The 26,345-nt window shown below is 32.4% G+C and overlaps 1 protein-coding gene across 6 annotated transcripts in view; it reads left to right on the top strand.

Moving 5' to 3' along the window:
- Nucleotides 1-26,345, top strand: part of NEBL (nebulette) — a 450,902-nt gene that overhangs the window by 364,306 nt on the left and 60,251 nt on the right. For 5 of the 6 annotated variants that reach the window (XM_031939884.1, XM_031939883.1, XM_012551250.3 and 2 more), the window contains 7 exons: nt 6,363-6,467; nt 8,480-8,587; nt 12,663-12,773; nt 19,763-19,873; nt 21,342-21,452; nt 25,560-25,670; nt 25,840-25,950. The exons of the other annotated variant lie outside the window; for it this stretch is intronic. In XM_031939884.1, coding sequence (XP_031795744.1) covers nt 6,363-6,467; nt 8,480-8,587; nt 12,663-12,773; nt 19,763-19,873; nt 21,342-21,452; nt 25,560-25,670; nt 25,840-25,950 — 768 coding nt within the window. The remainder of the gene's footprint in view (nt 1-6,362; nt 6,468-8,479; nt 8,588-12,662; nt 12,774-19,762; nt 19,874-21,341; nt 21,453-25,559; nt 25,671-25,839; nt 25,951-26,345) is intronic. 6 annotated transcript variants of the gene reach the window in all.

The following is a 26,345-nucleotide window of genomic DNA, read 5'->3' on the forward strand; positions in this document are numbered from 1 at the left end:
ACCCTTCTCCCCTTTCTCCCTCTTCTGCTTTCCTCCCTCCCTCTCTCCCTTCCTTCCTTTCTCCCTCTTCCCCCTTCTTCCTTTTCTCCCTCCTCCCCTTCATCTCTTCCTCCCCGCTCTCTCCTTTCCTTTCCCTTTTTTTCCCTTCCTTCCTTGTCACCAGCCTGTGTTACACATCTCTTTCTCCACATCTTTCCTCTCCTAACCTTTTTAATCTTTCCCTTTTTCTCTATCTCCCTTCTTTGTCTTTTGCCTCTTTTTCTTTATATATCCAGAATCTACCACAGTGTACAAGAACAAAGTAGATGCTTGCTATATCCTTACTTTATCTACTTCGTGTGTTTTGAGGATCACATGAACAACTGTGGATATCGTTCACTGCAAATCTCTAGCCGATAGAAATACCCACAATTATTATTACAATGCAGGAAATGAAACATAAAGAACTGTTGACAGACCCTAAATTAGATCTCAATTCCAACTCACTAAAACCACATTGTCATGTCATTTCCTCTAAACCCACAGATGGTGAATTCCATACTTGTGCATGTTATTACCTCTTTGCCTCTTTTTCAATTCCATTCTCTTATTCTGACTCATAGCTATCCTCATAAAAATCAACAAAATTCTTTTCTTGAGCCTTCTACTTCAGTTCAATTTTTTTTAGTCTTCAAACAACCATTTCTACTAACTTTATTCCATGTCATACATTCTTGTGACCTGTCTTTTGTTTCAGAGTACCAACTTTTTCTTACATAAATGGCTCTATGATAAATTCGTAAAAGAATACATTTGATTATATTATTTTAGTTGGAAACAGGGCACAAGATAGAGAAAGATTGGGTTTTATCTGTTTAAAAGGGAATGTAACATTATATGTCATTCACGTGTCAAATTTCACAGCCTATTTCTAATGATACATCAAAGAGCATTTAGCTCTTATCATGTATTAGACACCGTGTACCCAGAAACATAAATGAGACAATCCCTGCCCTCAAGGAGCTTACATTGATGTATATACTTGATGCATTTAAGTCAGGTAACATTCATGATACCAGCCAAAGCATAAATTAAATTCTTGTTTGCATTTAACATTGAAAAATTTAATGTCATCTTGTCTAAGGGAAGGATATTGTCTTGCTTCCTAGTTTTTCCAAGGTAGTGACCAACGATCCTGATGGAATACCAAACTTGGGAAACTCACACATATCTATGAAGTGCAGTTCCTTATATTTCTTTAAAAACCTGGTGCTGATAGTTTGTAATCAAATTGTAATCTTTTAGATAAAGAAAGGAATGACTTGCTTGTTTGAAGTGTCAGCAAAGGATAATTTATTAGTTTGCTAATTGTTCTTTAGCACTTTTCTCAGAAATATCCACTTGTCTTTTCAAGTTGTCCAGATAAAAATTTTAACCAGTACAGCTGAGCTTATGAGACAGTCTTAGTTTCTTATTGCCATTGATGATAAAAAATTGGAATTGTATTCTTAAAAAAACCCCTCATCCATTAGAATTGCATCAGAAGAGATTAAATGTATTTTATAAAGTTCATAATTTGTGAATTAAAATGGATATTTTTAAATGATGAGTGTCAGCTGATAGCTATTTAAATAAAAGGTTCCCAACCTTCTTTATGTGACAAAGAGCCCTTTGTCAAACTAGTGAAGTCTTTGTACCTCATTTCTGAATGCTGTTTTTTAAAATACAATTGGAGAAATTTTAAAATTTCATATAAAGCTTGGTGAAAATAAAGATGGACTTTTTTTCTCCATGAGAATTCATGGAAACCTTGAAATATATCTATAGATTCCCTGATGGTTTGTGGATTTCAGGTAAAGAACCATTAATTTATAAATCGTTATTTCTTTCAGCTTAATATAGGAGAAATTTAGAGTTATAAGTAGTGAAACTGAGCCCTTTAGTATACAAAATATATTACAATGAATTACAATATTTCAATATTACAATTACAATGAATATTCAGTTTGAGATTCTTGGTTTTTTATGTTTTGGTGAGGAAATTTTTAGTTTATTAGGAAAATAAAACTAAAGCAATATTTAATTTCTCCAATTTGATGTAGTTTGAGATTGTTTTATCTGCAGCTATGCATGACTCCCACTAGGAGGCATTAGAGACTGTTAAATACAGAGAATTTAATACAATAAAAAGTTTTTCATTGTTCCAAAAGATTAAGGTTTTTTAGACATTTTTGAAACTCTTTAGCACTAAAGTTGATATTTATATTGGAAGCAAAGCTTTCATTGTATGTTTACTTTGTCAGATGTGATAAAGATAAAGTCAGAAGTTTGCAGTTTTAGGAAAAAAGCAATTCATTCATTATTTATTCAACAAAGAGATATTAAATATCTACTATGGGCCAGGTACTGTGAGAAGGGCTGAGGAGACAGAGAGAAAAAAATAACCAGATCCTGCTGCCTTCAGAGTGTTTATATTCTAGGTGTAGTTGCTGAGAGTTGTAGCCAAGGATTAAGATATTTAACCAAATAATTTGATCCAACTATAGTCAAAGTTAAAACATGATATTTGGGAGATTAAGGGGACACATTAATAATTACAGTTAAAGATTCCTGTAGCCTATTATAGTTGAGCTGAACCTGGAGAATAACTAGGAATTACAAGAAATGGTGTTGAGGAGAGAGGGCATTCTCTCTGTATGTGCAGAAACATAAATGTGGGAGATGGAATATTATGTCTAGAGAATGGAAGATAAATCTGTTTAGCTGCAACTCTGTAGGAAAAAAATGTGAAATCAGTGTAGTTGGGGAAAAATAGATTGGAACCAGATTGTGAAAAGCTTCCATGTACAATAAAGTAGTCTACATTTTTCCTACAGAACTTGCAAAATTAAAGAAGGAAGAGAACCAGCATTTTATTTAGTATCTACTAGGTGCTGTGTTAAGTACTTTACAAATATCATATCATTTGATTCTCATAATAAGCCATAATTATGTTTTTGATCCTCATGAAAAGTCTAGAAGTTAGATGATTTTATTATCCCCCTTTTACAAATGAGGAAACTGAAGCAGGAAGTGGTTAAATGACTTGCCTAGTGTTACACAGTTAGTGAGTATCTGAGGCCAAATTTACCTTGACTTCAAGTCCAACTGTGCTGTATCAGCTGCACCCCCTAAATGCCATTGTAGAGAGGAAAAAGTCATCAAGCTCATCAATAAATCTATTAATCAATAAACACTTATTTCATGGATAAAATCTATTCATTTCATTTGATTTATGATTATTTTAGTTTTAAAAAATGTAATATAATAAAATAATAAACCAAAGAATCTTTTTAATCTTTCTAATTGAGGGAACCAGGATATAGTGGTTAGAATATTGCTATTCTCTTTAATCTTATGGCCTTATACTCTGAGACTACCTCCAATTTATCCTGCTTATCTCTATCTATAGCTGTTTGGATGTTTCCTCCCTCATTAGATTGTGAACAATTGGATTGTTTTTGTTTCTTTGGTTTTTTTATTAGTTCTTTATTTCCCAACCACTTAGCACAAATGTCTCCCACATGCTGTTGCTTTTGTTGACTTATTTCATTTGTATCCCATTCTTCAAACCTGGCACTTACTAGGTACTTAATAAATGCTTGTTGACTTGATTTGAAGTAAATATAAAATAATCAGAGGGAGCTGAGCCTGAATAAGTAAGCATTTACAGGTAGCAGTAGAGCTGAATCTTGAAAAAAGTTCTTAGAAGAAGTGGTAAAGATAGAGTTAATTTCTAGTAGGATCACTTATTTTTTAGTCATGCTTGACCCTCCACAAATCCATTTGGGGTTTTCTTGGCAAATACTGGAGTGGCTTGCCATTTCTTTCTCCAGTTCATTTTACAAATGAGGAAACTGAGGCAAATATTTATAATTAATAAGTGTCTGAAGCCAGATTTGAATTCAGGAAGACTCATCTTTCTGACTTCAGCTTAGCACTCCATGCACTATTTGACCATCTCACTGCCTCAGTAGGATGTGATCCTGTGCTACCTGTGTGGAGGCAAGAGATGGAGAACAAGTCCCTGGAATCAAAAATTGGCCAGCTATATATTTAATAATGTGACAGGGAGTAACATGAATTATGTCTGTAAAGGTAGGCTAGTGCCAGATTATGGAAAGCTTTAGGTACTAGGCTGCCAAGTTTGTATTTTTTTTCTAGAAGCAATAAAGGACCACTCAAGATTTTTAAGCAGTGGTATGATGTTTGAGGAAGATTATTTTGGAAACATTAGAAATAGTTTCAAAATACCTCAGTTTTCAAGAAACTGATGCTGGGTTCCTCTTTGTCTACAAATTGCACTTCCCTCTCTTCTTTTTCAACTTCAAATTCCTGGACTAGGCTTTAGGTACATTTAATGGGAATTTCGTTAAGGTCTCCTTTCTCTTGGTTCCTATTCATATCCATTTTTGACCTTTCCATATCCCAGGAACTGGTTCAGATTCATGATAATCTCACTCAAGAATGTCTTCTGGTTTTGCTTTGCGTTTGGGCAATCAAGATCATTTTTTATCATGGTTGATTTCTCCCACAGTAATGTCACCAGATGCCTACCATATTTGCTCCATCAATGTCTATAAGTTCTCTGTGATCCAATCTATTGTCACATTCTCATTTTTCATTCAGAAGGCCTCTAATAGTTATTCTGTTCTCTTTATCCTCATAACTTTCATTCAGGATAATCACAAGGTACTTTAAATTTATTCAACTGGTTGTTCCTAGTGAGCTCCTAGTTATCTGTATTTATTCTCCTTTTAAGTAAATTAAGTTTGTGTCCAGCTATTCTCCCCCAGATCAAAGACTTCTCTTAAAGGTTAACCAACTCATGAATCTTCCTCCTTCTTTCTTTGGTTTTTCTTTCCCTTTTTCCAATTGCTTTTGTACTTTTCCTTCAAATCTATCCTTGACTAATTTAGTTAAACTATGTCAACATTTATTAAGCACCTGCTGTATGAAGAACAAGAGTGGATAGCAGAAAAAGCATTAGATAGAACAATTCCTGGCATTAAGAAGACCTTAATTTAACTTCTGTCTTTGAGACACATAGACTTATGAACCTGGGCAAATGACTCAACCTTAGCCCTTCTTGGCAACTCTCTAAGACCATAATTTCTAGAATGGCTAATGATTTGCATTGATGGAGGGAATTTCTTCTTTAGGTATTCCCTATAACAATGAAACCACAAGTCTAGTACCTTTCCTGCAGCCCTGCCAAATGTACAGAGCACTGAACTATGAAAGGCTATAGAGATTAAATGAAAAGTGATTCCTCCCCACATAGAAATTAAAATCTAATGGGGCATTGTTGCACATAACCTAGCCATGCGTAATATAAATCATAGCCTGGGAGAATTGGAGGGAGACTTAGCAGAAATCTTTTAAAATTCACTTAAAAGAGTGGAACATTTTAAAAGTCTAAGCATTCAATTATGACCTCTTTCTATTATTACCTAATATTGTTGTAATTCTCTCTGGTGTGTAATGTTAATGTTTGTAGTTTATTTAAAAGATTGGGTATACAGAAGTGTCAAATTGCAGCCCCAGGCTCACAAGCATCTGGTAAAAGTCCCAAGTGCTGCAGAACCAGATTAAAATGTAATTGGGAAATGTTTAACAAAATAAATAAAAATATAATACTTTATAGATAATATTAATTTGTGTTTTCCTAAGTTAATATGTGGCCCAGAGGGATCTTATCAATTTAGATTTAAAAACATCAGACAGTTCTTTAACTTTTGTGTGTCTGTATCTATCTATATATCTATATATCATATTTACACAATATAGATAGATACATATATACAATATGTACATATATAGATACACAAACATACATACACATATCTATATACATATGTATGTTTACACGTGTGTAGATATGTGTGTATCCATGGAAGGCAGGTGGGTCTAGTTTGAATTATAGATAAGGAATTTAAATGTAGAATGTGATGCAAATCATGTCTCTAAGTAATTAATCCTTAAAAAGCTATTTGATGATGGTTTATTTCAATTTGATATTTAATTGATATTATGAATTAATCCCTTTTATTTTAAATATTTGAGGCATTTATAGCTTAATGGTTAAAAAGCTGACTTTTTAGCCAAGAAAACCTGGGTGCAGGTCTTAGCCCTGACATATTCTGGATGGGTGACCTTGTACAAGTGTCCTGATCCTTAGTGATCCATGCACTCTGTAATATTATCAGGTGTAGTGAAGTTGCTTCTCAATTTTGGTTGATAGAGTTTCCTCAAGTAGAAATTTCCTATCATTCTGAAATCACTAATCTAGTTCCTATCCTATTCCTGTGTCTTTTAAATGCATTTCCATATTATCTGTTTAGCGTGAATATAAGAAGATGTTTGAAGAAAGTAAAGGAAGTTATCATTTTGAAATCGACACAGCTGAACACCTCCATCATAAAGGCAACACAGAACTCCAGAGTCAGGTATGGATATAACAGGACACTTCTTTATCAAATTGAGAGAGACTTCACCAGAGTGTTAATGACTCCAAAAAACAAAACAACAACAACAAAAAAAAACAGTAAAGACTTGCCAGTGTTGGGATGGATTTGGAAATAACAGATACTTTTTTGGAAAACTTCAAGTGACATTTTCTAGAGTCAGATTTTGTAAATACCTAGTGTTCCTTGAAAATCCATAGTTCAATATAGAACCTCACTTTGGGAGAAAAAATGAGTTAATGTTGATTGTAGAGCTATAGAGCTGTAGAATTTAATTGGCAGGAGCAAGGGTTTATTAAATTCTTTTCAGTTCATTTGCTTAGCAGTATTGAGAGAAGATCATCAAATTAAAACAATGTGAAATATAAACAGCTTGTCTGTTCTCAATCAGTTTCTTTATATGTAAAAAAAAAAAGAGTTTGGACTGATAATCTATGATGTCTCTTTCAGTTCTGTTTATTATCCCCCGTGTATCCAGGAGGAATAAATCTCTGTTTACAAGGGATGCATGTTTCTGCTCAAAACTGGGACATAAAACAATGCACCTTTGCACATGTTCCAGAGGAAACATTTCCCATTTCCTTCCCAGATTTTCTTGAGCCATTCTTGTATCTAGTTAGAGAAATCCCTTTTCTGGAGCTGCAGTGGGTTAAAGAGACTGCACTTGGGGGAGGGCATCAAGGAAGCTCTTGGATATGTATTTAATGTGTCTCCCAGCCCCTTTTTTTTGGACATACTTATATAATAACTCTTTTGGGAGAATTGATGGGCAGCTTTTGCAGAGAATGACTTTTTGCATGAGATCTTGTGTAAACCCATTTCAGCTTCTATTTAAGATCACTATAAATAAATTTAGAGGGTTAAGATAGAAAAGTATTAAGAAGTTTATACGGTCTCTGTGAAATATTCTTTTTTCTTTTTCCACTTTCCCCAATGACATCAGGGTATGGAATTAGCCTCATGTTTTCTTCTGTTATGTGATTTACTAATGTACTATTTACTAAAGCTCAGTGTGACCTAAAGGTCATATTCATTCATATAATTTATGTTGGCAATAGATTAGTTTGTACTTGTCATAATACAAAATTGTTTCTCATGTCAAATCTTTAAAAAAAAACTCAATGTAGTAAATTAATTCCTCCCTTGATACACTATCAGATATATAATTTCCTGAAAATGTCATATCACTTTCTCTTGGGGTTTGGGGTAGGGATAGAAGACATTTTTATTTTTGTACAAATAAACTAAAGGGGACTTCTTATATGCTTTGAATTACTATAATCAGATTTTATTTTTAAAAAAATTATTCATTTTTGGTGTATGTTAATTTAATGCTTTTCCTAATGTATTAACGTTTTTTGGGTTGATGCCTTTCTATTACTTCTATTACAAGGCAGTAATGGTGTAATAGAAGGAATATTGTTGCATGAGGCAGGATCTGAGTTTTGGCTCTATATATCACTTCTCTTCATATGTAACCTTCCTTAGGCTTCAGTTCCTTCATTCACAAAATATGATGCAATATTTGAGCATCTTTAAACCAAGGGGCTAGAGAAGATAGGCAATATGTTCTAGCCCTAAGAGCTATAATTTTATGCTTTCCTTAATCTTTCAAGTTTTCTTAGGCATTCTATGAATCTAAGAATGAGGACAAATATCTAATAGTTTTAAAGATGTACTTTGACCCAAATTCTCTTGCCCTATACCCATATGATTTTTTTCTAAATTGAAATCTTGATCTTTTTCTTTACTTATCAATTTTTCATACAGTATTTTATTTTTTCCTAGTTACATGTAAAGACAATTTTAACATTCATTTAAAAAAATTGAGTTCCAAATTTTCTCCCTTCCTCCTTCACCTTCCCACTCTGCTAAGATGGTACGCAATTTGGTATAGATTAGTTGTGTCCAATCCTCCCTTACAATTTGTAAACAGTCATTTTAAAATAAAGAGGTTGCTATATAGTTTCTAATGGAACTTTTTAAAAATCTAGGTTAAGTACAAAGAAGACTATGAAAAAGCAAAAGGAAAGTCATTGCTTGAATTTGTGGACACTCCATCTTACCAGGCTTCGAAGGAGGCCCAAAAAATGCAAAGTGAGGTTGGTAATTTTTTGTTGTTGTTCAAGTGGGCTCCAAGATTCTTAGGTTGCTCATTTATTGTAATGTTCAGAATAACAGGTCCTAGAAAGTTAAAAAGGCTTTCCAATTCATATATGGGAATAGACAACATGTTGGTCATTTGAAGACCATCATAAACAAGCTCAGGTGAGTTGGGGTGATTTTTTTCAGCCATCACAACTCTTAGACACTGTCTACTAGATTGCAGAGAGATTGCTTTCTCCTTTGTCGGAGGGAATATATAGAGATGAAACCACAGCTCATCAAATGCAGAAATATTAGGAAATATTATGCTATTTATCACAGGTTGCATGTGTTGACTCAGAAAGACTGGCATTCTAGTTCTACTTCTAGCACACACACTTATCTTGTGATCTTGGGAAGTCACTAAACTTCTGTGTTCCCAAGGCATTTCTATAAAATTTTAAATTATAGTGAAAATACTGTTGTGCTTTGATAAAGAGAATTTCCTCAGAGTTCCCTAGACCAGAAGCTCTCAGCCTGGGACTATTGGGGTCCCTATGACTCTTTTAGATGATCCATGAGGTCAAAACTATTTTCATAATAATACTAAAATATTTTAATTTCTAATTCAGTAAATTTCAATACATGTAGATGCTCAATAGTAGTAGGTGTATTCAATCAAACAAAAGCTCTTTGAGGAATGCTTTAAAAAGTTTGAGAATCACTGTTCTAGATCAATGAAATCATAGATCCAGTCTAAAAAGAAACAGACAAAATTCTCTACAATGACCACATAAAAAAGAAAGCATAGTCAGTCCAGTGGATACTTTATTTTTATGCCGAATAATAATATTGACCAAATCATTGCATACACTGACCTTTTTGTTTTAATTGAATTTACAAATCAACAAATTTTCAACATTGTACGGATATAGTCATTGTATGAATATAGTCAAGTAGTCAGAAGTCTTAATTCTTGGGAGAAATGACTGTAATTAAATAATTGTATAGAACATTTAAAAATACTAGATGTAGCATGGTACATGGATTGAAAGTCTGTCTTGGATTCCAGAAGACCTCCATTTCTGTCCTGCCTCCAATGCATGCCCATATATGGGCAAATTGTTTAACTCATGAAGTTCCTTAGGTGACTGACTATCTATACATTTGTATTATATATCTGTGTTTGCAGAAGTGTCCACACTAGAAGTTTTCCACACTAATGAAATAATAATTCTCTCTTTCCCTTTAACTAAAATATTTCTCTAATGGCATCTACTAGGCAAAGAGTAAATCATGTATATAAACCCTATCAGTGAATTATTTTGTAAAAAAGTGAGCTTTTGGTCTCATTGTATCTGCATGGTTTGCAGTACTCTGGTTATTGGGACTAAAGCTCTCTCATCCTTGTTGCTAACCCATTCAGAGAGAATTTTCTGGAAGGTCTAAGGAAAAAAGTCAGGGTGATGAAAATTTTCAGCCATAGCAACTCTCAGAGATTGTCTATTAAGTTGTAGAGAGGTTGCTTTCTCCATCATGGGGTGGGGGATACATAGATATGAAACCACAACTCATCAAAGTGTATCTTAATGCAATCTATGATTTAATCTACAAACTAATATTTCAAACAATAATGGTAATTGAAACATTTTGAAGTATTGGAGATCAACAGGTAATTTGGACCTATCACATGGTTCCCTTTATCTTTTTTCTCTTTTTTATCTATCTTTCTCATTTCCTTGTTATCTGTCATCTTTTCTCTTCCATCCAGGGACCTTCTTTGCTATTTCTTTATCTCCTCTTCTTCTTTGATTTTCCTTCCTTCTTTCTTCCTCTTCTTCCTTTTCCTCCTCTTTCTCCTCTTCCTCTTCGTCTTCTTCCTCCTCCTCCTCCTTCTCCAAATACATTGAAATTAAACCACAAACCAATTTAACTAAGTGGTTTTACTTCATGTGACTCAATTAATTTTTTCTGTAGGTCAAGGTTATTCAATAGAAAAAATAGGTTCCCCCCTCCTAAATTATGCCATTTAGAAGTTTTCATGTGAATACTTTGTTCTTTCCTGCTTTCAAATGTGAAATGACTTAAACAGTTGATAATTATTTATCAAGTATCTACCATTTGCTAAATCCTAGTGACAAAAAAGTCCCTACTCACAAAGAGATCCTGTTCTAAGGGGGGGAGATTATATGCAGATAACTGTGTACCAACAAGTTAAATTGTAGAAAAAATAAACTAGAAAAGGCAACATTGGGAAGGCACTAGAATTAAAAAAAAACTTAGGAAAGAAAAACTTAGAAAAGGAAAAAAAAAACTTAGAAAGAAAGAGGGATGTTAGCTGAGAGTTGGTGTCCATGATCTGGAGATGAGGATGGAAAGCATTTTAGTCATGGGGGACAGCTAGAGAAAATACTTCGTGTTAGGAGATGTTTTATGTAAGAAGATCTGAAAGAAGAGAGTATACCATATACATACATACATATATATATATATATATATATATATGTAGGCATACCTATGGAAGGGAGGAAGGGGAAGAGAGAGTCAGAGAGAGTCAGAGAGAGAGAGAGAGAGAGAAACAGAGAAGACAGAGACAGACAGAGACAGAAAGAGAGACAGTCACTTTGAAGACTAGAAGATTTTATATTTGATTCAAATATTTGGTTCTTGGAATTGTGAACTTAGGTTATACATATATTTTTCTGTCTAACATTTGAAAGTTTTGTTTGAACTTCACTTTGCCATTAACTACATCTGTGTCTAAACCAACCTAACAAAAGAAAAACTGATCATTAAAGAGTGAAAAAGTCCATTATGTTCCTGATTTGTCTATGTGATAACATGCATACACCTGATTTAATTTTAAAATATGAATTGATTGGGTATTTAGCATCAGCAGAATGAGTCTTAGTGATCCTATACTCAGCAATGAGTATGACCTCTATTTCTCCTTGACTTTTTCTCTTTGCTGGCAGCTTTTACACAGGATTTATTACCCTTGGAGGAACTGGTTTAATTCTTGGGCTTCATGGGCCTCTGCTTAATATCGACTTTCCATTTCTTTTTTTTTCCTGTTCTAAAATCTAAAATAAGTTTTTTTTACTGTGGTTTAAGGAGGAAAAATCAAGGATTAGATATTTAGGAGAGATGTAGGTGGTGGCTGTTGTTGCTGAGCTTATAGAAATGCTGTTTTAAGCTTGGTCATTATGCAGCAGCTTACTAAGCTTTTGAAGATACAGATGGATACTTGCTTATGAACATATCCTTGGGCTGAGCCTTGCCATAATAAGGGATATAAAACCTGGATAGATGTAATTCATTTCAAAAGATCAGCTTTAGCTTGGAGGTATCACTTGTGAGCGAGGTGGAGAGAGAAGCAGCATGATAGTTCTTTTTAATAACAACATTGTAAAAACTGTATTAATTGGACCTAATATACATGCTGCCAATCATTTATTACTGATGAACTTCAGGGAAAATTCATTTAGTTCAATCAATCAAGCTTTTATTTAATCCTGTTTCTACTCCTGCTCTTGAATATATCAGATTACAAAGCTTAGGAGCATCCAGGAGGAAATTATGCATTATACTTTTAAAAAATTGAGATGCTCATTTTTATATTTGAAAAGCAGGAAAACAAGACTTTGTATACCACTGAGGTTTCTCAGAGTGGCTGTGTCCACTTGGGGTCTCTGGATTACCAATCATTTTGACTGAAGTAATTCATCAAACTAAGCAGACATCTAGTTCAACTGATTCTTTTTCACAGAATTTTTAGACTTAATTGAGCAGTTCTGGTGTCATGTAATCATGGCTGTGTGATGTTGAGTAGTCTCACTCAGGCTACTTTGCCAGGAGAAAAAGAGGGTAATGAATGTTTTTCATTTTGCTTTTCACCCTAGTTCAACAGTGAAATTAATCATAGGAGGCAGTAATCAAAAATCTTAGCAGAAGCTTGAAATCCTTCTGTTGATGAAAGGGCCCTGACTTAGGAAAAGTATGGTAGTCACCAGCTGTTTTGTTCTTTGACATATTTTCAATAGCTATTAGTATTTCACAAAATAAGAGTGACTATTCTGTCTTCTGAAACAGAAAATTTATCGAAAGGATTTTGAAAAAGCAATCAAAGGAAGGCCATCAATGGATTTAGACAAGACTCCAGAATTTTTGCATGTAAAATATGTAACAAATCTCCTCAAAGAGGTAAGAAATTTCTGATATTTGCTTTGGTTTTACAAAAGCTACCCTGAGCAGAGGAATAAAATGGCCCATGGAATATTTCTTGGTAGTGGCTTTATGCCTCGTCAGTTTCTGTATCTTGACAAGGTCACGTCAAAGGATATCAAGAATGTTGGATTTGGAATCTTGGTTATCATTTATTGGCTGCATTGCCATGGTAAAAACCTTTCTGATCCTCAGTTTTCCCCACTCATAAAGCAGGGATATTAATATTTATGTTACCTCCCTCATTAAGTTTAAAGCTTAAGCACTATAGACTTGTTATTACTGTTTGATAGATTTTTGTCATTTTATGTCCATTTTCTCTTTCTAGGTGGTTCAGTGGGTAGAGCATTAGACCTGAAGTCAGGAAGACCTGAGCTAAAATCCAATCTCAGAAAAAAATAGTTATTGTGAGAATCAACAATTTCATTCTCTCTATAAATATATATATGAATGTATATAACATATATTGCAATATATAATATACTATATTATATATGCATATATAAAATTCAGTATATAATATGGACTAAATAGATGTTTTGCTTTGTCATATTGTCAGACATCCTATATTTAGCCTTTTTAGTCTCATTGAACTCTAAATGTTATTAGTCTTCAAGACCTTCTTACCTTGACCTGGTAAGAAATCTGTTAATTGTTTTTCTTCTACCATGTAAAGAAAAACCTAATTCTGAGCTTGTCTAACATTATTTATAATACAGATAGTGAGATGGATAATGAACTGGTCCTGGAAAGGAAAAGGAGGCGAACAGGCTGGATTTATTTTTCCAAATTGCAGAATTGTTTAATTGACCTTAAGCTTCCAGTGAAAGCAAAGGCTCATCTTTTTAGTGCTCACATTTTAGTGATGTAAAGAATGGACTGTCACTGTCTCTGAAGAAATAATGGTACATTTTGCACAGACAATGGGGACACTCATACAGAGTATAAACAGGCTGTAATATGTAACCAACGAGGAAGTCTGAAAAACCAGGAATAAAGTATATATCATCATGGAATTGTGTGACAGGAAGAAAAGATGAACTGGCCATATGGCAAGAGCAAGGGATTAAAGGTGAAAGTGAGAAATATTGCCAGCATATTATGTGGAATCCCTGTTGTGAAATTTGGGGAGAACATGACCAAAAGTTTAATTGACATGGATAGTTGCAATCTGTGTAACTGTACGGAACTTCTAAACCAGTGAGTCCATTTGGGTCATCATCATTGCCAAAGAATATTTTCATAACACTAAGATTTTCAAAGTGCTTGAACTTTCTGACAATTCTTGAGGGAGGTACAATTTTTATCCTCATTTTACCCATAGGGAAACAGACTGATAGAAGTTTTCTGCTATTAGATGCTGATATGATAGACAAATTGGTGGACAGGAATGTTAGAACACCTAGCGTTCATACCCAGCCTCAGTCACTGCTCTTAAATACTTTTATCCCTTGTCCTGGAATCAGAAGGACCTGAGTTCAAATGTAGCCTTGACATTTACTAGGTATGTGACCCTGGGCAAGTCACTTAAACCTTGATTGCCTACAAAAAGAAAATACTTTCATGATGTGTCTTAAGGAAAGTTAATAATGAAGAAGTGCCCAATAAGAAGGATACAGGCTATATGTAGTTCGACCAATAGTACAATAGTGGTAAGCACAGGACACTGAGTATTTAAAAAGCATTAGTAGTTATCTATTTTTGTCTTGAGGTAAACATTTTGCTTTTTAGTAGAATGGGACTTGATATTCATATTTAAGGACATAAATGAGAAATGGTCCATTTCCTCAGAGAAATTATCATTTTTCTTTTATGAATTTAATCTTTTTTGCATCTTATTCTTTCTTTTAAAAGCTTTATAAGCAATTGAATTTTTTAAAAATGTATTGAAATGTTGATAGAGAAACAACTTTTCAAATGTGTATTCTCTTATTGAAATACCTTATGTTTTTGGAATCATATTTTTCTTTCTGTCTCTCATTTCCATTTCCATAACAGTTGAAGTAATGTACTCAGAAATAGGAAAGTTGTGTAAACTATCCATTATGTGCAAACACTTTGTGCTCTTAGAAGGAAGAGAAATGCTCATATAATTTAAGCCCATTATAGGAAATAATTTATATTTGTCTCTTTAACAGATTTTCATGCTTATCATTCTTTTAAAAAAATTCATCACTTATGAAAAACTCAAGTATTTAATCAAAGTTATCAAAACATTGTGGTATGATTATTAATATAGTACATTTTTATTATAATAGAATCTAGTGTTAATGTCCAAGAAGATGATGAGAAAAAAGAAAAAAAAAAGGTTTACTCCATCAAATGAAAAATAACTTGGATTATTCCAAATCTACAAAATGAACTTTCTTTCAAGTTTAAGATTATATTTGGGATATGTAGTAGTTGTAATTTTATACATCCTGATCAATTATCATGATTTTAAAATTGACATGAATTATTTAAGCTGAAGATAACTGTTAGAAGGAATTTCTTAAGGCAATAAAATGCGCGCTTACTCATCCATATTGGCCATTTTACCAGCGTAAACTTCTAAAAAACAAGAGCTTGCCAAATTTACATTTGCTATTTAACTAAAAGTTAAATGTTAACACTGTAACTATGTAGAATTACATGCACAATTTATCAATTTCTCTACCTGGCCCTCTTTCCTTCTTCCCATTCCTTGGGAGTTTCTGAAGATGTATGCTTGCTGATAATATGGGGACAGTATGAGGGACAACAATGTTTTCTAAAATAGCCTTTGGGCGTCTCTGGAAAGTTATTTATTTCTCATACTTTAAGACCTATTGAAATTTCTTCTCCCTCCACTTTGAAAAGGGAGTTTTGAATAAAGATTCTTACTTCCTCTTACTCCCCTGGACTTGGACTGAAAGCCAATCATAAGTTCTTTGTATTATTGACCTTCGTCAACACGAAGCAACCACAGAGATAAGTATTTACTCTATGTAAGGCATTGCACTAGGCCAAAGTTTCGCAAACTTTTCTTTTCTGTTAATATAGTACATTTCTACTATTCTTTCTACTGTTAATAATTATTAAGGACTCCAAAGAACTTTTGTTTCTGTGGGTTATATTTACAATATTTACTATAGTAGATATTAAAATACCCTAGTATTACTGTGAAAATAATTTTGACCATAATCCTCACCCCCTCCTCAAAAATCTCAGAGGCTTCCAGAATCTTTGGACCCAGAGGTTTTTAAAGAACTTTTGTTTATTAGATATTAGGGAAAAGGAGATAGGAAGAGTGAAAAAAGAAAATTAAAAAACTCACACTTTTCACTTCACTTAACTTGGAAAGTATGAAATCTAGCTGAGACAAAACATGCAATAGGTTAATTGTAATAGAAAACAGAATATTCTGCGTGCATAGAGAAATCTAAATACAGTGCTATGAGATCCAAGGGAGGGAGAATTATAATATGTTGTGGTCATGAGGGGGAGTCTCACAGTTTTTGAAAATAGCTCTTATAGCATTGATTAAATTTCAACAGGCAGAGGGAAGTGGGCATTGTAGTTGTACGGGATAATATGAGCAAAGCTATGGTGAAGAAATTTTTTTGGAGGGGAGGAGGATGGCATTTAATTAATAATCTGCTTTTATTAGACTGAAGGATATGAGAAGATAAAGGTAGAAAGATACAAGGAAAATGGGTTGGTGAGAGCTTTTTAGAGACCCTTGAACGCAAAGCTAATGTATTGGTATATGTTTAAATGCTGTAGCTATCTGATTAGGTCTGTGTATTATAAAATCTTGCTGTGGTATATAGGGTTGTTTAGAGAAGCTTGAGAGTGGGAGCTGATAGACTGAATGGAAAGTTGTGATAGTCCAGGGAAAAAATACTTATTTTTATTTTTTAAAAAAAATTTCTAGTAAATTTATTTATTTTTAATAAGTATTATTACTTTATGAATTATGTTGGGAGAGAAAAATAAGAGCAAAAGGGAAAGACCCGGGGAAGATATAAAAAAACCCCAGAAAAAAAAAGTGAACATAGTATGTGTTGAGTTACATTCAGTCTCCTTAATTTATTTATTTATTTTTTCTGGATGCAGATGGCATTTTTTGGTCCAAAGTCAATTGGGATTACTTTGGATCACTGAAACACTGAGAAGAACCAAGTCTTTCATAGTTGATCATCTTACATTCTTGGTCTTATTGTGTACTATGTATTCCCAGTTCTTACTTTGCTTAACATCAGTTCGTGTAAATCTTTCCAGTTTTTTCTAAAATTAACTTGTTCATCATTTTTATAGAACAATATTATTCCATTATCTTCATATACCACAACTTATTCAGCCATTCCACAATTGGTGGGCATCTAACTCATTTTTCAATTCTTTGCTACCACAAAAAGAGCTGCTACAAACATTTTTGCATACCTGGGTCCTTCCTCCCCCTCCCCAACATTTTAAAATTTTTATGGGATACAGAACCAGCTGAGTCAAAGGGTATACCCTTTGGGCATAGTTCCAAACTGCTCTTCAGAATGGTTGGATCATTTCACAACTCCACTAACAATACATTAGTGTCCTAGTTTTCCCACATTCCCTCCAACATTTTTCATTATCGTTTCCTGTCATCTTAGCAAATCTGAAAAATGTAAAATAGTACCTCAGAGGTGTTTTAATTTGCATTTCTCTAATCAATAGTGATTTAGAGCATTTTTATATGACTATAGATAGCTTTAATGTCTTCATCTGAAAATTGTTCATATCCTTTGGCCATTTATGAATTAAGGAACGTCTTGTATTTTTATAAATTTGACATAGTTCTTTATATATTTTAGAAATGAGATTTGTATCAGGAGCATGGGCTATAAATAAAGATTTTCCCCCAGCTTTATACTTCCCTTTTAATGTTGTTTTTGTTGGCTTTGTTTATGCAAAATTTAATTTAATGTAATCAAAATTGTCCACTTTTCCTTTTGTAATGTTTTCTAGTTGAGATTTTTATTTTTTAGTGGAAATGGAAGGGGAAATGATGGATGCTTTTAATACTCTGCAGGTAGGGTTGCAAAGAATTCTCAGTGATTTGAATATTGGTGATAAAAGAAACAAAAATCTGATGACTTTTAAATTTTGACCTTGGGAAGTTACAGAAAGAAGGCAAGAAGAGCAACAAGTTTCCAGGAAAACGGATTAAGTTCAGTTTGGGACATGTTGAATTGTAGGTGTTGGCAGGTTATCCAGTTGCATTTGCCCACTAAATAGGCAGAAATATAAATGGGTCCCAGGGGAGAAGTTGAGGCTAAAGATAGATTAGTCATCTATAGAAATGTGATCATTGAAGTCATGTGATTAAATAAGGTTGCTGGACAAGGTTTCATCAAGAGAAAGTAATGTTTCAGAGACAGGTTAAAAAGAGATCAAGGATGTAAGGGAAATTTACTTAGTTGACATTTTAAAATGGAACTTACTGAAAAGTACACGAGAAGAAAATCCTATGAATTTTTGAGCTCCTACATGAACCCCATGGACTTAAAAATCAAACATTCTTTACCATTCCCAGTCTTTACCATTATCAAATCCATCCCACATTCTGACTTTGATGTGTGTGGGTGTATCTTCTACCAAAGCTGATTATAAAGCCTTTCTGACTTCCTTCTGAGTTGCTAAGTTGGCAACAGCAGTACTTATTGGCTCACTTGTTGGTGATGAGCCTCTCCAAACTAAGGTAAGCTGGGTCCTTGAATGCTAGAAATACATATGATTCCTTTTAAGGCCTTTATCTGAACCTCTTCCAATTTCTTAAGACCTACTGAAGCTTCCACTCTGGGGAAGTAACTCTGAATAATCTAAAGTGCAATCATGCCTTAATGACATGAAGTATATCTAATTTTAACCATATGGTTTCAGGTTCTACCTATTCCTCAAAATTTCCATTTATTTTATATGAGAAATTTATGGAAAAAATTCTATAGTTAGGACATTAAATGATCTTTTAACTATCTGACAATACTTCTAGCTTCTTTTCTTTCATGAAAAATTCTTAATTATTTAGTGAAATGAAAGTGAACATTCTTTTAAAATGTATGCATTTAGGTCTAAATTATCTTTGCTTTTATTGGTTTCTTTGTTTTTTTCACTGAAAAATAAATGGCTTCAAACTACATAGTATAATATCTAACAGGATGTTAGCTAAGTTAAATTGCATATAATATCTCACTACATTGACCTGAAGATGATACAAATGGAGAAAATGAATCATTCACTTAACTGGAACATAAATTCTGATCATTAAAGGAAGTCTTGACTTGCGTTTGAGAATTTAGCATTTTGCAACATTGATCTTGCTAACGTAGAATTGGGGCAAAATTTTGTTCTTTCTAAATTGAATTTGCAAAAATATTAAGCTCTATTGAAGTCCGTTTCTGTTTATAGAAATAACCTCCCTCACTCAAATAGAATGAAAAAAAAATTTAACATCAATCTATAAATCAAGGTATAAGAGAGGATAGGTTTTTCAAAGAGAACAGAAACATTCATTGGCTAAAATGAATCCATACTTTATTTTTTTAACCTTGGGATACAGTATATCTTTTGATTTGTAATTTTTCATTCTTTTTTAGCTATATACTTCAGGTGATTCATATTTTATAGAGGGTTTTCAAAGAAACAGTTCAAATAATTAATAAAAAGCATATCTTCCTAAGATCTCCTAAGACCATTTAAAGTAGAGACATCTTTTTTTTATCACTGACTATGGGACATAAAAAATTGGGAGAAGGGATGAAAGGATAAAGATTGACAGAATTGGAAGATCTTCTGGACTTGATTAGACTGAGAAATGCAGCCCAGAAATGAAATAAAGAACGTTAATACTCATCAGTCTGAATTACTACACATTTTTTCTTCTCATAGTATACCCTGTAAAAAAGATTTAAAGTTTTTCATCACTTAAAATGGTATTACATGCCTTGAAATTTAACATTCTTTTCCTACAGAAAGAATATAGAAAGGATTTGGAAAATGAAATAAAGGGGAAAGGAATGGAACTTAGTTCAGAGATTCCTGACATTCAAAGAGCGAAAAGAGCATCTGAGATGGCAAGTGAGGTTTGTATGCCAAATTTACTAAATGTTTCCATTTTTGCATCTTCATTTGAACTTGTTGTTGAAATATTGGCTATAGAAACTGAATAGTTTGAGAAGATGATTTAAATTATTTCCAATATTTATTTATTATATATATTATGTAAAATATGGTCTATTATAATAAACATTTATTTATAGTATTATTTTCCTACCCAAAATTATGCTACTAACATATAGAATACATTTTTTTCTGTTGATGCTTGGAGGAGTTAACTCTGTTAAGCTAGTATGTGTCAAAGGCAGGGTTTGAGCACAGGTCTTCTCAATTTCAAATCTGGTATACTATGAATCATTTCATTGGCATCAAGCTCAAATGGTAATAATAACAACTAAACTGTATATAGGCTCCCTGTGGGCTACCTATTATTGCTATCTGTTCTATTTTATTTATAATAGTTTTGTTTAATATTATGTATTAATATAATAATTATACTAAGGTAATATTACTTTAAATAAATCCAATAAAGTTACATTTTAATCTAGTTTGGGTCATACTAAACCTGTGTTTACCCCATTGCACTTACACCATAAAGTTTCTTCTAAATCTTGAATCTCAATTTTACTTTTCTGTCTCTTCCCTTGGCTCATCTTCTGGCAGTGATATTGAAAAAGAGTTTAAGGGATTCTCTTATTCGCAATTGAATAGGGAGAGAAGAATAAGCCATTTTTATAAATGCCCTTAAATTTCCCTTTGAAATAAAAGCCCATCTTCTTAATACCAATACTCTTCTTGTCACATTGAATGGTTTAAGTCATGAAATTAAAGTCTGCAAAGAACTGAAGTTGAGTAATACCTAGTCAATAATAGGAGAAGATCGTTGTGGCTGTGATTATTATTATTAAAATATTAAATAAATTAGTATTAATAATAACAATACATTAATATTAAAATTAAGAATTATATTGGAGAAGTGATGTATAGGATGTCATCAAATAATTGTATGACCAGGAAGAATAATATATGAGTATATTCTGAGCAATGTTGTAATTATACATTACAATCTGTGAAAAGGGACAGATGCACTTGATGGAATGTTGAGTTTGAACAAGTGAATATATAGGTCAGTGTGGATGTGGACTACTGAGGGAATGAAGAAGAGAACAGGGAAAAAAGCCTTGGAAGGCAGACTGGAACCTGGTTGAGAAGGGATTTGTTTCAGGTCCAGAACAGAGTCTCAGTGGCAGGAATGAAGAATGGCTCATCTTGGCCTTGTTGGGAATCGAATGTGGCTAATTCTGTTCTTAAATTTTTAAGTTCTGGCATTGACAACTAACATTCCACTTAGGATTCTAACATCAGCATGACAGTGGTGTATTCCAAAGAATTTTGAAGATTTGCTGTCATTTTGCTAAATTTCTCAGATGGCTCTGTTCCTGAGATGTGTATGATATGTGTTATCTGAATGTTTAAAATGTTATTCTCCCACAGAAAGAGTACAAGAAAGATCTGGAAACTGAAATTAAAGGTAGAGGAATGCAAATTAGCACAGACACCCTTGACATACAACGAGCCAAAAAAGCTTCTGAAATCTCAAGCCAGGTTAGTATAGTAAATAATCATGGCTATAGAGTTCATTCTTTTAAACCAATCAATTTATGGCCAGGTTTTCAGAGGGTAAAGTTCCTCATGAGTTCATTTAAAAAATATTATTTTATTTATTTCATTATTTTCCAATTGTGTGTGTGTGTGTGTTTAAAAAGCATTAAAAAATTATGAATTTCAGATTTGTTCCCTTTCTCCCATCTTTTCTCCTTCTTAAGAAGGCAAGCACTTTGATTTCAATTATACATCCAGGATTTTGCCAAATATATTTCTGTATTAGTTACATTGCAAAAGAAAATATAAAATGATAAAAATAAAGTTTAAAAAATGTATGTTTCAATCTTAATTTAGAGTTCATCAATTCTCTGAAGGAGGATAGCATTTTTCATTATAGGTTCTTGGGTATTTTCTTGGATTCTGGTCTTAATCAGGGTGGTTGAGTCTTTTACAGTTGATCATCCTTACAATATTGTGTACTATATATAATATTCTCCTCATTTTGTTCACTTTATTTTGCATGAATTCATGCAACTCTATCCAGATTTCTCTGAAACAATCCTGCTTGTAATTTTTTATAGCATGATAGTATTCTCTCAAAATCATATATAACAACTCATCCAGCCATTTCCCAATTGATGGACATCCCCTTGATTCCAAATTATTTGCCATCACAAAAAATCTGCTATAAATATTTTGTACAAATAGATCTTTTCCCCCTTTCTTGGATTTTTTTGGGCATATTGTGGAACAAAGGCTTTGCACGCTTTTATAGTCCTTTGGGCATTTGTTCTGCAGAATGATTACATTAGTTTCACAGCCCCATCAAGGTGCATTAGAATCCCAATTTTTTCCCATCCCCTCCCGCTTTTGTCATTTTAGCATGTGTGCTAGTGTAAGGTATAACATAAGAGTTGCTTTAATTTGCATTTCTCTCATCAGTATTTACTTAGAATATTTTTTTCTTAAATAGTATTTTATTTTTTCAAATACATGCAAAGATAGTTTTCAGTATTCACCCTGAAAAACCTTGTGTTCCAAATTTTTCTTCCTCCTTTCCTTTTTCTCTCTTCCCAAGACAGCAAGCAATGTAATATAGGTTAAACATGTGCAATAGAATATTTTTTTCATGTGATTATTGAGAACTTTGACTTTTTTTTCTTCTGAAAACTGTTTCTTTATATCTTTGAGCATTTATCAACAGGAAAATGACATATTTTTAAAATAAAATTGTCTCAGTTATTTATTTGAGAAATGAGGACTTTATTAGAGAAATGTGTTGCCAAATTTCCCTCCTTTCCCATTTTCCTTCTAATTCTGGCTGCATTAATTTTGTTTATGTAAAAGCTTTAATTTAATATAATTACAATTATCCTTTTTATTTCTTGTGATCTTCTCTATCTTTTGTTTGGTCAGAAACTCTTCCCTTATCTGCAGATCTGACTGGTACATTTTCCATAGTCCCCAATTTACTTAACATATTACTTTTTATGTCTAAATCATTTTTTCATATTGGTATCTTGATATATGATGTGAGATGTTAGTTTATGCATAGTTTCTGCCAAACTGTTTTTCATTTTTCCTCATTTTGTAAAAAAAAGTATTCTTGTCCCAAAAGCTGGAGTCTTTGGATTTATCAAACACTAGATTACTCTGGCCATTTGCATTTGTTTCTTGTGTGTCTAGTTTACTTCACTGATGTACTGCTCACTATCTTAGTTAGCATCAAATAGTTTTGATGATTACTGCTTTATAATATAATATAATAATATAATAATAAGATTGAAATCTATGAGTAGACCACATTCCTTTGTTTTCATTAATTCCCTGGATATTTTTAAGCTTTTGTTCTTCCAGATGAATTTTGTTATGATTTTTTCTAGATATATAAAATAATGTTTTTGTAGTTTGATTGGTATGGAATTCAATAAGTAAATTGATAAAGATAAAGATTGATAAAAATTGATAAAGATAAGATAAAATTGTTATTTTAATCATATTGGCTAAACCTATCCATGAGTAATCACTATTTATTCAGTTGTTTAGATCTGACTGTATTTGTGTGAAAAGTATTTTTGTAATTTTATTTACTTAATTTAGTTTGTAGCAGGATTTATAGTAGGTAGGCTCCCAGGTATTTTACATTATCTAAAATTATTTTAAAAGAAAATTATCTATCTCTTGCTGCTGAATTTTGTTAGTAAATACATAGAAATTCTGATGATTTGTGTGGGTTTATTTTATGCCTTGCAATTTAGCTAAAGTTGTTAATTATTTCAAAATTTTTTTTAATTAATTCAGATTTTCTAAGTATATCATTACATTATCTGCAAATAGTTTTATTTCCTCATTGCCTATTCCATTTCCTTTAGTTTTTTTCTTCTCTTGCTTCTATAGCTAAAATTTCTAGTACAGTATTGGATAATAGTAATAATGGCCATTTTGCTCAACTCAATATTATTGGGAAGGCTTTTAGCTTATTGCTATTACAGATAATGCTTGCTGATGGTTTTAGATAGATACTACTGATAATTCAGTCCTATGTTCTCCAGTGTTTCTTTTTTTTTGTTTTTTAATGGTTTTTATATTTTGTCAAAAGCCTTTTCTGTATCTGTGGTGATAATCACATGATTTTGTTGTTTTTCATATGTCCAGTTATGTGGCTATAATCACCTTGCTAATATTTTATTAAAATTTTTGCATCAACGTTCATTAAGAAAATTGGGCTTTTCTTTTTTCTCTTTTTCTTTTGCTTATTCAGCTTAGGTATAGAAACCACATTTATGTGAGAAGAAGAATTTGATAAGATTCCTTCTTTACTTATTTTCAAATATTATGATTAATTATTCCTTAAATATTTGGTAGAATACACTTATGAATCCATCAGGTCCCAGGGATTTTTCTTAGGGGGTTTATTATTGGCTTGTTCAATTTCTTTTTCTAAGACATGGTAAAATATTCAATTTCTTCTATCAATCAGGGCGATTGATATTTTTGTAAATATTTATCAATTTCACTTAGAATGATAGTTTTACTGGCATATCATTGGGAAAAACCTCCTAATAATTGCTTTAATTTCATCACCATTAGTGTTGTATTCATTCTTTGCATTTTAGATATGAATAATTTGGCTTTCTTTCTTTAAAAAAAGCATATGAAGCAATGATTCAGTCTATCATTCCTTGACATAATTAGCTCCTAGTTTTATTTATTAGTTTAGTCTTTTAAACTTTCAATTTTATTAACCTCTCCTTTGATTTTTGAGGTTTTCCATTTTGTTGATTAATTGAGAATTTTATAGTTTGTCCTTTTAAAACTTTTAGAAGCATGCCCAATTCATTGATTTGATTTTTCTCTATATCTTGATGCAAACATTTATAAATATAAAATTTTCTTTAAATTGTATTCCACAAAATTTGGAATGCTGTCATTCTCTTAAATTATTAATAGTTTCCATAATTTTTTCTTTGACTTATTCTTCAGGATCATATTCTTTAGTTGCCAATTAGCTTTTAATCTGTACTTCCATAGTCCTTTTTTATTATGTTTTGGTCTAAAAAGAGTTCATTTAATGTCTCTTCTTTTCTGCATTTGATAGTGAGTTTTTATGCCCTAAAACATGGTGAGTTTTTTGTGAAGATGTTATATACAGCAGATTCCTTTTTGTTTTCATTCAGGATTCTCTAGAACTCTATTTTATCTAATTCTTCTAAGATTCTATTTAACTCCTTGGTTTCTTTCTCATATATTTTATAGTTATTTATTTATTTATTTTTATTTTTTACTTTTCCCTGATAGGGATAGACAATTAATTAATTAATTTTTTATTTATCCCTGATAGGGGAAAGACTGAAGCCCCAACTGGCATAATTTTACTATTTTCTCCTGTAATTCTGGTACCATTGGGATTGAGAAGAAAAAAATGGAATCAAGAGTGATGCCTTGAACCTTCTTAATAAATCTTGGTTAAATTTAACTGAAATGTTCATGAATTTTGATGGAAGAGTTGGTAGAGTATAGTTAGTGATTAGAATATACAAGATAACAAAGGAGGAAAATGAGTTACTAAAAAAAACTTTATGCCATTTGTCCATTTGTTTTTCACAGAAAGAATATAAAAGAGACCTGGAGACAGAAATTAAAGGCAAAGGGATGCAGGTGGGCACGGATACTCTCGATATCCAAAGAGCTAAAAAAGCATCCGAAATGGCAAGCCAGGTAAATAAAGAAGAAAAAGAAAAAAAGTCATTTTCCAAATTGGATAAATGTATGCAATCAGATAAGAAATTTTAGCCTTAGATCTATTCTTATGGATTAAGTTGGTTAAACAGGTATGAACAAAACAGACACTAAATCAAGATCTTCAAACTCTTTTCTGAACTCTTAGAAAGAATACAAGAGAGACCTGGAAAATGAAATTAAAGGAAAGGGAATGCAAGTGAGTATGGATATCCCGGATATGCTACGAGCCAAGAGAGCATCTGAAATCTACAGCCAGGTTTGTCAAGAATGAACGTGTTGATTATTATATATTCTAATCATCCAACTGTCTTGTGTGTTCCTTCAAATACCCCACAACTCCAGCAATTCCACTTTATGGACAAAGGTTATTCCATAATTGGACATAATGCCATAAAATCAACTTATAATTGCTTACTTTACTATTCTGTCTCTCCATAAATAGTTAAAAAAAGTCAACAGATGGAAGGGACTTTAGAGGCCATTGGGTTCAACTTTTTCATTTTATTGATTAGAAATTCAGGCCTTGAAAAGTCTGATAATTTACCCAGAATCCTACAGGAAAAAAGAATGGAACTGGGATTTGAGCTTGGATCCTATTATTCCAAAGCCATCATTCTTTGTACTACTCCACTTTATCATTGACTCTCATTT

Source organism: Sarcophilus harrisii, chromosome 5 (assembly GCF_902635505.1).
Source record: "Sarcophilus harrisii chromosome 5, mSarHar1.11, whole genome shotgun sequence".
Classification (NCBI taxonomy): Eukaryota; Metazoa; Chordata; class Mammalia; order Dasyuromorphia; family Dasyuridae; genus Sarcophilus; species Sarcophilus harrisii.